This window comes from Spinacia oleracea, chromosome 2, assembly GCF_020520425.1.
Source record: "Spinacia oleracea cultivar Varoflay chromosome 2, BTI_SOV_V1, whole genome shotgun sequence".
Taxonomy (NCBI): Eukaryota; Viridiplantae; Streptophyta; class Magnoliopsida; order Caryophyllales; family Amaranthaceae; genus Spinacia; species Spinacia oleracea.
Window position 1 is genome coordinate 71,617,913 of NC_079488.1, and position 12,540 is coordinate 71,630,452.

General features: G+C 37.4%; 1 protein-coding gene across 1 annotated transcript; it reads left to right on the top strand.

The window, feature by feature from the left end:
• Nucleotides 1-1,755: 1,755 nt before the first annotated feature.
• On the top strand, nucleotides 1,756-5,044 carry LOC130467517 (protein FAR1-RELATED SEQUENCE 6-like). The gene is made up of 5 exons (XM_056836042.1): nucleotides 1,756-2,633; nucleotides 3,251-4,370; nucleotides 4,541-4,615; nucleotides 4,691-4,825; nucleotides 4,973-5,044. The coding sequence occupies exons 1-5, from the start codon at nucleotides 1,756-1,758 to the stop codon at nucleotides 5,042-5,044; spliced, it is 2,280 nt and encodes a 759-aa protein (XP_056692020.1).
• Nucleotides 5,045-12,540: the final 7,496 nt, after the last annotated feature.

Consider the following 12,540-nt stretch of genomic DNA (forward strand, 5'->3'; position numbering starts at 1 on the left):
ATTGTGCCTCTGCTTCAGTTGAATCTCAGTGTATTTAAGGTAATAATCGATTAATTATTTCCAGATTTTGTTGATTCTGTTTTTGTTGATTATGTTTAGTGTAGTATGTTTGTAATTGTTAGACATTGTTGTAAAAATTAGGGTCGGTCTGTGAATTTTGTTTTCCAATTTATGAAATTGTCTTGTGTTTGGCTGTGGGATTGGGGAAAAGAAGACCAACAATTATATCACCCCTCCAAACTTCTTAGTTTTGTAACTAGTGTAGAATTACTATGATGGTGTCTGCTATTAGTGTAATTATTTAGTTTTTGACTTTGATGAGGCTGGAAAATTTATATTATTGTTGTTACTTTGGTGAGGCCGCAAAATTTAATATATGTTTGTAGTTTGAATAGGCTGCAAAGTTGAAATAAATAATTTGATGTTGGTTTTGGTTGCAAATTATATATAATGTACTTAATTATGGGGTGCGTGTTTTTGTTTCATTTAATACTTGTCAATTAATGGAATTGGATTATTATTTGAGTTATAATTATTGATAATATTTACACAGTTAATAGGCCATGTACCAAGATCGTGAAAGTAATGATGATCCACCACCGGTGAATGAAAAAGGTTCGGTTGGATTGGTGGAAACCCAAAAAGGAGGTGTAACCTCGCAGGAATCTCCTTCAGGTAGTTGTGTTATCCGTGGGTCTGGATGTGGCGAGTCCGGTGATGATAGTATTGTGCTACAATCTCCACTTGGTTCATGTGTTGGTAGTTCAGATTTGTCATTTTTTACCCCAATCCGTAATTCACAAAATAGCAACGTTGATCAAAATTTATTTGGTTTAAGCCCTCAGAGTTGTTCCACGTCGTTAAAATTTGGTTCGTCAATAGAATCATCTAATGTAACCCCTGTAAGGAGGAATGGTAATAACAGAACCATTTCAGAGGGTGATGGTATTTATTTCACCCCTGAACATGTTAAAAGTGGGGGTTCCCTTTGTGCTGCTACTACGAGTGAGGAAATAATTCCACCCCCCACTGTGGGGCTTGTATTTGGGAGTTGGCAGGAGGTTGAGGAATACTACAAGTAGAGCTGGCAAAAATTGACCCAACCCACCAACCCAACCCGAACCCAACCCAATAATAAAGGGTTGGGTCAAGATTTTCAACCCGTTTAATTAAATGGGTCAACCCAACCCAACCCGTTTAATTAAATGGGTTGGGTTAGGTTGAAATGTTCAACCCGAAAACAACCCGCCTAACCCGTTTAAGTTCAAGCAAGTATGTAATATAAATCTGTAGAATTTTATTTAAAATATTTTATTTCTCATTTTTCCTTCAAAAATGAATAATTATTTGACATTTTGATACATGTCAAATACATATTTAAGTATTACTTTTTTCTATGAGATATGCCACAAAAATATCACCTCGCGACTCTATAGTTAAGTCAATTTACACTTAAAAGTGAAAAAAAAAAAATTAAACGGGTCAACTTCAGGTCAACCCGTTTATAATTGGGTTGGGTTGGGTTGAAAATTTCAACCCGTTTAATTAAACAGGTCGGGTTGGGTTGGAAAAATCTCAACCCGTTTATAAATGGGTCGACCTGATTTCGACCCAACCCAACCCATTGCCAGCTCTAACTACAAGGGGTATGCGAGACAGCAGGGGTTTGGTGTATGTAGACCACAAGGTACACAAAACAAACACAAGAATCTGACGGGGGCGACATGGAGGTGTGAGTGTTATGGTGCTCCTGATATGCGACAGAAGAGGGAGGCGAAGAATAGAGCTAAGAATATGCAGTTGGGTGGCACCTTAGTACCAGAGCCACCACGTGTAATGAACCGGAAGTCAAAGAAGTGTGAGTGTCTTGCAATGTTGCGAGCTAGTATTAATGGGGTGGGTGAGTGGGTAGTAAAGACAGTTGTACTGGAACATGTGAATCACCAGCCAACTCCCAGCAAGTGGAGGGGAGTGAAGGAGTATAGGATGGCTCATGTTACAAAGCATTTCAAGCAAAGTATAATAACGAGTTATGATTCGGGTGCTCCAGTGTCACAAGTTAGGGCAAATCTTGCTGAACGTTTGGGGGGCATTGAGAATGTTGTGTTATCTGAAAAAGACATGAATCACATAGTTCAAAGTGAACGGAAGTTGAAAATGGAAGGCGGGGATGCGAATGCAATGATGACTTATTTTGAGGGGTTACAAAAGGACAATGACAAATTCTACCATGCTCATAGGCTTGACGAGGAAGGTCATCTAACGGACATTATGTGGGTTGATGCAAGGAGCCGTGTTGCGTTTAGTGACTTTGGGGAGGTCGTATGCTTCGATGCCACGTACCTAACAAACTCTTATGAGCTCCCTTTTGCAAATTTCGTAGGGGTGAATCATCATGGTCATTCACTGTTGCTCGGGTGTGCATTGATGTCCCATGAAGATTGCGATAGTTTTAGTTGGTTGTTTAAGCAGTGGCGTCTGTGCATGGGTGGTAGATGTCCTGCCGCTATTTTAACTGACCAGGCCCCGGCAATGAGACGTCCTCTTGAAGAAGTGATGCCTGAGGCCCGTCATCGGTGGTGTTTATGGCACATAATGAACAAAATACCTTCGAAGCTTGGGACTCATAGCCGGTATGTATTATGACCTTAATATCAACGTATTTACCTTTGTTAATTGTTTTTGACATAAATTTTTGCTATTTGATACGTCTTATATGTTTGGGTCTTGAGAGATGTTGTGTTTGAGAAGTAGCTGTTTATGTCATATTCATGTTCTTGGACCCTGTTAGATGTATTCACTTAGGTACTTAGAATCAACGAGTAAGTATGCTTTGTAATACATCTTACATCATATAAAGTATGTATATCTTGGGAAAATAGTACCAGTAAGTGTATAGATAGTACTAATGATTAAACAGTGCATAAGAATTGGATAATAGTGCACATAAGGGGTGAGATAGTACCCAAATTTTTAGTGCATGATATTTAGATAATAGTGCATCTAAGTGATGAGATAGTACCCAAAATATAAATTCATTGGAATTAAATAATAGTGCATCTAATTGGTGATCGAATACTAACCCTTGACCTGAATATAGTTGTAGGACATTGTTATGTGTACACTGGACACCGAAGGTATTATTATGTGGTTTGTTTAATGACCTGTTGTATATAATTTTAGACGGTGAGGTACGTAGTTAGTGAGAATGAGAATTAACATTAATTTTTATATATTGGTATATTGGTAGGTATGCAGAGTTGAAAGATGCGGTGAAAGGGGTTGTGTATGAGAGTTTATGTGTGGAGGAGTTTGAGAGTCGGTGGGCTAGTATGTTAGTTGAATATAAGGTTATAGATCATCTCAAGAGTAATGTTTGGCTCGGGGATATGTATAACGAAAGAAATATGTGGGTCCCCGCTTATATGAACAATTATTTTTGGGCCGGCATGAAGACCACGCAGCGCGTAGAGTCTATAAACTCATTTTTTGATGGTTTTTTGGAGAGGAGTACAAAGTTGTTTGAGTTCCCTAAAAAGTATTGTGCGGCTATGAATAAAAGGTGTAGTGATGAAAAAGACGCGGATGCAAAAGGATTGAAATATATCCGTAAATTGGTCACCGGTTTTCCCATTGAGAAATTTTTCCAAAAGCTATACACGGACAACAAGTTCAGAGATGTCCAAAGAGAATGCGAGAGGCTTTTGTATTGTGTTGTCGAGGACAAAAAAATTTCGGAGTCAGGGATTGAATATAATTTGGAGGACAGGGTGTGGATAATTGTTAAAGGTAAAAGTGAAGAGATTTTGACGCAGTATAAGAAATTCTACGCAGTTAAGTTTTGTAAGGATCCAATCGAAGTATCTTGTGTGTGTAAGATGTTTGAGACCAAGGGTATTCTATGTAGGCATTGTATTCGTGTGTTAGATACAAACAGAGTTGTTGATGTTCCTGAAAGATACATCCTTAGGCGGTGGCGGAAGGACGTATACCGGAAGCACATGCATGTTACGGTTGCTTCCTATGATCCCACAAAGACTGAGGTAGTTAAAAGGTTTGACAAAATGATGCTAAAGTGTGAGCCAATATGCGAGGAAGCAACAATCAATGAGCAAACAATGGAGTATGTAATGAATGAATTGCAAACCCTCCAGATAGCTGTTACAGATAGGGTAAATGTTGTGAAACAGAATCAACATTTCTTGCCGCTAGAGTCACTACCATATCAGGACCAAGTGGACAACACAGAAGGGAATATTAAGAACCCTATCGGTAGAAGTAAGAAGAAACGTGGGAGGCCTACAATATTAAGACACAAGGCATTGGGTGAGAATAATTGTTGGAAGACCAAAAAAAAGGGTACGAATAAGGTACGTCTCATCTTTTATACTTACCCAATAATGTTGATGCACCCAATAATGCAATAACAACGTAGGTACGTATATATAATGGAGGGAAAGTTTAGTATAATTTTTTCCAGCTTTATTTTCATGATTCATGTTGTGGGTATTCAATCTTGTTATATCTGTTGTCGTTGTAGGTGCATGATGATCCGAAAGGAACGATTGTAGAAGGACAGCCAGAGGGCGTGTTGACTAGGGATGGAACGTTGCCGGTATAACTTATTTAATTGGAAAAATATCGCATGTAGTTTATAGTCTTCTGATGACTATGTTGGTCCACGTTGTAGGTCATTAGCAAGGTGAATCAAACAGAGAATGAGGATCCTGAAAACGCGGAGGACATTGGATGTATTTCCGTCGTTCCCGATGATGATATATTATTAAGCCGCAATAGCATTGTGTGGTGCGACGATGTTGAACGTGTAGGTGAAAGTAGTTCGTAGACGTGATTTACGTTTAATTCGATGTATGATGATCCCTGTCTTAATGTGAAGATTCATGGAACACAACATGGTTGTTTTAATTGCATTTGTTGGTCTTGTTTAACCTTACGTAGTTTGATGTGGTAGCTTAAATTCGTATTGGGTAAAGAAAATATGATCCTCAATGAAGATTGTGTAATTGAGAGGAATGGTAGTTAATAACTCCAATTCACAACCCTCCTATATATTGGCCCACTTACGAATAGTTCCAAAATGTGATATTTGTTGAATGGACTCTGGCCCACTATTAGTTATAGATTGTTAATTTGTAGAATAACCGGCCCATACCATCAAGGTGGGTGTGAATACTGTTGGGCCACTCATATACTCCCCTTAAGGACCTGGTATTCGTTTGTGAGCCATATATGGAATCTAATGAGTGTTGACTGTTAAATAAATAAGGGAAGATGGGACGATCTAACAACATGTGCAATTTAATATTGACCACCTTGACTAACTTCATTAACCTTACTAATAGAAATTCGATACAGTTGATTAAGCGTACAGTTGATTAAGCGTAGTACAACCATGCATCTTTTGAGTACCCGTGATAGAGTTTAACCTTGTGAAAGGAAAAATACAAGAACAATGACCATACTAGCGAACCATCAGTTATGGACTGGACCACGTTATTCCTTCTAACTAAGTAATCCCCTAAAACCCAATAATTGGGCCCATTACATTACGTAACTCTATTACAAATAATTACTACTTCTTAATGGAAGTAAGACCTTAAAAACCTTTTTTTGGGCCCATTACATTATTACTACGTCTTACTGAACCCCTATGATAAGGTCATAGCCCTAATCACGGAATGGTTAGTTATTCCCGCCATTTCAATGGTTATGTCGTCCGGAATGAGGACAAGTTCACCGAACTCTTCGGAATTATACAACATGACCCTAGCTTCATTCACCCTTATGTAGTTTGCCCATTCAAGGTAAAGGGCTGACACTGGTGTGGTCCGTTTTTGTCTAGTTGCATATAACCTAGTCTCGAACATGGTGTCTTGTAAAATGTCGAACCTCACCACCCTGGTGTCCGTATTAATTTCCGGATACTACAAAAGTCAACAAGGAGATGATCAAAACACATTTCTTTAACATAAAACACATATCTTTAACATCCAATGCATGCAATTTTAACAAAGTTAAGATGTCTTTTGATTTATATCTTTGCGTGCAATTTTAACAATTAGTCACAATGATAAGTAAAAAAATCTTTTATATCAGATTGCATCCATTATGATAACCAAACCCTTGAACTACAAGTAAGAACGCTTGATGGACTTACCATAGCTAGAACAATGGTAACCTCACCATCTTTGATGTTATTATCTCCTGCGGTTTTGTCATAGTGAAGACTTTGAGCATATTCCCGGTACAAACAAATGGCGGAATGGTCCCTGTTGTATCCTAAGCGAGCCTTATAATCATCCCGAACCCACCCGAGGTAATCGGTTGGCAGTAGGCTATACTCAACACCTGGATCTGCATGATCCAAACTACGGAGCTTTATGGTAAGGTAGGTTTTTTTGTGTGGCTTGAAAAGTGGGTCGATTGGAATGTCCACAACGTTGTTGTTGTTTGGAGACAATATTGTGTGTGAACAAGCCATAAAATTTATGTATACGTTTAGGAATGTTCAGGGTAGTAGGAGATGGTAGAAGTTCTAACTTATAAAGGAAGAGGATGATAACCTAAAGTGGTTGGTTACACTAAATGATGCAATAAATTATGTAATAACTTATCTGTTTTGGTAGGTGGTAAACCAAGTATGTAGAGTGTTGTTTTTAATGCTTTAATTCATTGTTATAAATATCAGGGATGCATAGGAATTTAGTTATTTAATATAAAAGCCTACATTATTCAATTCCAAAGTATTCCAAAGTAGTAATATTATATCATATTATTGGAACCCAATCCAAATTCATCCACTTATAGTAATATAAGTGACGAAAACACTCTACTATTGGGCCTTGATGTAATGATTGGATTAAATCCAACAAAACCCAAGGCAACATGCCCATTTATACGGTCCCCACTACACAATCCAAAAATAGTGGTACATACATATATCTTTTGTTAAAAGGAACAGAATAAAAATGTTTTTTTGTCTTTAGTGTCATAGGGTATGGGGTTTAGGGTTTAGGGTTTAGGGTTTAGGGTTAAGGGTTTAGGGTTTGTTCCTGGACATTGGTTTTAGGGTTTAGGGTTTAGGGTTTAGGGTTTGTTCCTGGATATTGGTATTTCTTCAACAATCTCTAGGTTTAGTTTGTTTGGAACAGAGGAAGTTCAACAATCTCCATTTATTTTTTGGAACAGAGGAACTATGTACTTGATGTATTCGTATAAGTCTTCTTTCACACGTAGGCCGTATACGTAGGCCGTATAAATTACCAAACACTCTATTTTATGGGGGGGTTTTTCAAGATCAATGAGAGTGTCCACGTAAGATATTACTATTATCTTACAAAATCATTATTATATTATTTTAAATTACATAAAAAGATGAAAATAATAATTAGAATATCCCGTAAGAAAGATAAAGGTAAAGAATATCCCGTAACAAAGATAAAGGTAAAGAATATCCCGTAATAAAGATAAAGGTAAAGAATATCCCGTAACAAAGATAAAGGTAAAGAATATCCCGTAAGAAAGATAAAGGTAAAGAATAGATAAAGATTGTGTAATTCAAATGTAGTATATCTCAATATCTCTATGGGATCAAACAAATACACTTACATCGCTTTTTGATACAGATCATTATTAAATTATTATAACAAATCATTTTTAGTAATTATCTCTATACATATTGCCATTAGCAAGAAGTGAGTCGAGAGTAAAGACCTAAGACGCTAAGATGGAACAATTAAAGCAACATTGTTTTTAAATTGTTCCGAGTGTATGTATACGGGGTAAGTGCTGAGTATTTAATACAAGATAAGACAATAAATCAATTTCTGTTATGGGACTAAATAAAACATGATGCGAAAAAACAAGAGGGAGTATATACTAATAAAAAGTATATGAGTGCGTTATGCATAAACGTTTTTAATATTATGAATATATTTATACTCCATCTTTAATTGTGACCTATTTTAACCTTCTATCTAGATATAATTTATCACACACCTAAATGTATATGATGATGTATTAAGATTTATTTTTATCTAGTTGTTACTAGTTGTTACTTTTTAGTCGAGACTTATTCATTCGCATTATTGTGAAATCAGCGTACTTGTTAACAACGGGAAAACTCTAATAATGAAACCACGTCACACAAAGTCTTACAACACATTAACATACGTCATGGTTGCTTAATCATAATCAATACATATAAATCAGTTTACTAAAAACCATCAAAATAATTTTCATTTATGAAGTATGATGTTTTACTCATACTTAATACATGTAAACCACTAGTTTTACAAATGAAAGGTGTTGTTAAACAAAAGGTGTTGTTAACCAAAAGGTGTTGCTAAACAAAAGGATCCATGGCAATTGCAAAGTAAAGTTGCAAATCATATCAATTTCAAGTTGTATGCGTCGCCATAGAACATCAACTGAACCCCGTCTTCCGATTGTAGTCCAAAATATTTAATTGGTGCAAAACACCAATAGGGGTGAAGTAGGTTGACTTTTTAGATCTTTAACCAAAAACCAAAATATGTTTTGCAAAAGAGGTGCATCCCATTCAATCCACCCTCACCAAGCCTATCAATCTTGTTCGAGACATGCAAACAACGTACACCAATTCTGAATACCTGCCCCACGTATCGTGAGGTTCTTGTCTAGCTGGTAAAAGTTCCGGAACATCTTAACCATGGCAGGCTGCACACCAAGTAGGATAGCCCAATCGTAAAATACAGTCCAAAGAGGTGCGTTGAACGCGGCTTTCACAAACCAACCTGGATACCAATCCACCATGGCCCTCACGAAAAAGGTACACATGTGAGTATTTACATTCAAGCCCTGAACCTAATTAAACATTATACATATATGAGATAAGTTAAGTGTTTAAGTATGTAGCAAACGACAATTTAAAGTTAAGTGTAGCAAACGATAATCTTAAAATATATTACTGCGAATTAATTTCCAACCATTTAAACATTTAAACAAGTTTTGTTTCCACCCATTAAATATCCCACAGAATAACAAATAAACAAAATCACTTTACGTTTGAGAAATTAACATCACATCCACGAACCAAATTAACACAAAAACCCAACTTTAATACCCATTAATAAACCACACAAAAAAATTACCTTCATTCGAATATTATACCCACCCCTCTAAAATAAACCTTAATTCGCCTAAACCAATGATGGAATTAAACTAATGTTACTATTATTCCACCAAAACAACTTATTAATTGTCGTATACAGAATTTAATTAGACATGCATGCAACCACACAAATCAAAAATTCAATTAAAAATTTAGGAGAAATGGGTTTTAATAGTTCTTACAAGGCCTCGTACCACCAAGGTCTGTCCGTCGTGGAGGTTCAGTTGGCAAGTCAACAGACCCGATGGAACCACCGACCCATTGAGGCGGTAAACAGCAATTTGATTTGCATTAGCACCCAATCGCCTTGCATACTCCCCGTAAACTAGATTAAAAGGATCAGTTGGAAACAACATGTAGATCACTCCTGTGTCACCTTCCTCCTCACTCATCAGCTTGATTTTAATGGGCCACGGTGGCAGGGGAGGTACCTGAGTTGGGGGATGCGGAGTAAGTGGCGACCACGACGTCAGAGGTGGTGGGCCCTGATTTGTCGATCGGAGGTCCGAAAACGCCTCTTGGGTTGCATGCATGTGTTCTTGATGACTAGGTGGAACAGCCGTGTGGATTGGCGGTGGGTATTCTTCGTCTAGGAACCCAAGGTCCGGTTCCATGAAAAGGGGGTATGGTTCGATGAGGGCTGGTTCAGTGTGTCCCACAGTGGAGGAGTGCATGGTGGAGTTCCTGCCGGAAAATGCCATTAATTCCGATTTGAAATAGTGTTGAAATAGTGTTTGTGGTTGGGTAAATAGTGTTTGTGGTTGGGGACGGTAACTGGGGGGTGGGGAGGTGGTGTTTTTAAGGAGATTGAGTGGGGTGGTTGGGTTTTCAAGACATATAGGTGTGCAGACTTGATGTCCTTGTACAAGTTATTGTACATTGGAAATACATTTTCTTAAATAATGTTTTTGAGGGAATTCTTACCGTCACCAATCACTTCTATTGGAGTCTTAATTCGTGTGTTATTGAAATGTAGTTAGCTGGTATTAGCAAACTAAGCTTAAAAAACAAACGATATCAAATTTAAAAGAACATATTAGTAAGAGAAATTTGACAATAGGTTGTACTAGCTAGTATCATTTATTAATTATGCCCGATTGTTTACCTAAAGGACGAATTTTGACGCAGCTTTTACCGAGCTTGGTCACGAATTGATCGCGAGTGTATCGGCTATCGGCTAATTGACATCCCCGGAATGAAGTTAAAAGATAACATCCGGGACCCCAAGAGATCCATCATTTTACACTGTTTCGACCCGGTAATGCATGACCCGGTCCCAAAATAAGCTGACCAAAACGTCACCAGTCATATATTAGGTTGACTAGAACCCATTACACTAACTACCCGATGTCGAGGCCCGGTCCTGATATATTACGGCTCTCCTGAAACTCTTTTAGGGGAAATAAGGTGTCCGGGCCCCGTCCATATTACATGTGTAACGTAACTAATATTTTTTTGTAAAAAAATTCAAATTGTATTCTTGATTCCAAATCAATCCCAAAATAAAATTTGAAATTAAAGGTTCATTTAGAGAATTACATTTATAAATTGTTATAGGCTTCATTACAAATCTTAGGCGACCTTTTGACAAACATATTTTTTATTCACCATTTCCTATGTATTGTCGATCCTTTATAACAATTTTTTTGGACCTCCACTAAAATATCAAATATTGTTATAAATTACCGTTAGTTATACGTTTCTAAATCAATTAAAGTGAAACGAATTTTTTTTCAAAACAATTAGGCTTACCAATTTTGCACAAAATATTACTTTGCCCCCTAGTTCCTAATAAAGCTTACCTATTAAGCTCACCTTATTTCCTTTTTACACCTCCACCAATGGCGATTGAGGACTATGGGGAGAGTGGGAGACTATTCACTCCCCTTAAGTTGTCAGTACATGTTACAAGTTATCTCACACATTAAATGCTTCTTCATACATATTGGTCTACCTGTTGCTAACCATCACTATCACTTGTCTTCCCATGTACTACCTTCATCAGTCTCAACCCTATCCTACAGTGTATTCAAATAAAGTAATCATGAGACGGACAACCAATCCTTATTTCTTATGCGCATCGGGCTTCAGAATGGTTATTTTTTTATGTGACTTTCCAATTGATCCTTTACGACTTACTTACGAGTAAGGGTATGAAAACATAACAATATTATAGTTCATAAAAAATCAAAATCTTTTAATTAGTCATTTTAAGTTAGCGGTTTGGTCATGAACGTATTTCATGTTATCTAATCTTAATTATCATTGTATTTTGGCCTTTTATATCATTTGAACATATTCACCCATATCTTTTTTATATATTAGTTTACTCACCATTATGTTATCTTATAGTAACGTATTGACCCTTATATTTTCATATCTTTTAGTTTGTGACTTTGTGGTATCATTTTCTCCAACCTTTACTTGTTCACTTCTATATATGTCTTCCCTAGACATGATGAATATGAACATATATCAATCCGAACCGGTTACAGTCGGGCGAAACTCGTAACCACGTATCCGTTTATTTTGAACCAAATCCGATTGTTTAGGGGTGATTAACTGAGTAGCGTAAACATTAATTAATTACACGTCATCCACAAGCAATAACTAATTAAATATATTCCTTATTTTTGAAATGGTTTAGCATGAAATTGAAGTGGGTCTGGCTTTAGTGGGCCTTACAACATTCGAAGGATTTGGTGGGGTTAGAGCTGTCAAAAAGTGACCCGACCTGAAAACCCGACCTGAACCGACCGAACCCGTAACCGACCCTGACCCGAATTCTATTTGCTTTGATTATTATCCGATCCAAACTAAAACCCGGACCTGAATTCTAATTGATTTGATTATTATCCGATCCAAACTAAGACCCGGACCCAAAAATAATTGTGTTGCAAACCGACTTAAACCCGACTCGATAAGACCCGAACCCGAAATTAGCTGCTACAAAGCGACTTAAACCCGACCCGATAAGACCCAACCTGAAAGCGACCGACCGAACCCGAAATCAACCCGACCGAACCCGAAATCAACCCGGATGGAATATTGACCCTACACGACCCAACCTGATCATGACCCGAGACCCGGGATGACCCGACCCAAACCCGACCAGATGACCTTTTTTGACAGGTCTAGGTGGGGTATTGGGTCCTAAATTAAGGTTTTGGATACGTCATTGGTGGAATGCAACGCTAAGGAAAAAAAGGAATATTAGTCATCCTAAATAATTACCATATACATTTGTCAGACATCAAATTAGAAGTGCATGGCTCAAGGAAGAAACTGGGCCCCATGACTGCAAACGTTGCTATCTTTGTGTCATTCAATCTACTACTAGTACTCCAGTGAAAATAGTTCCAAATAGT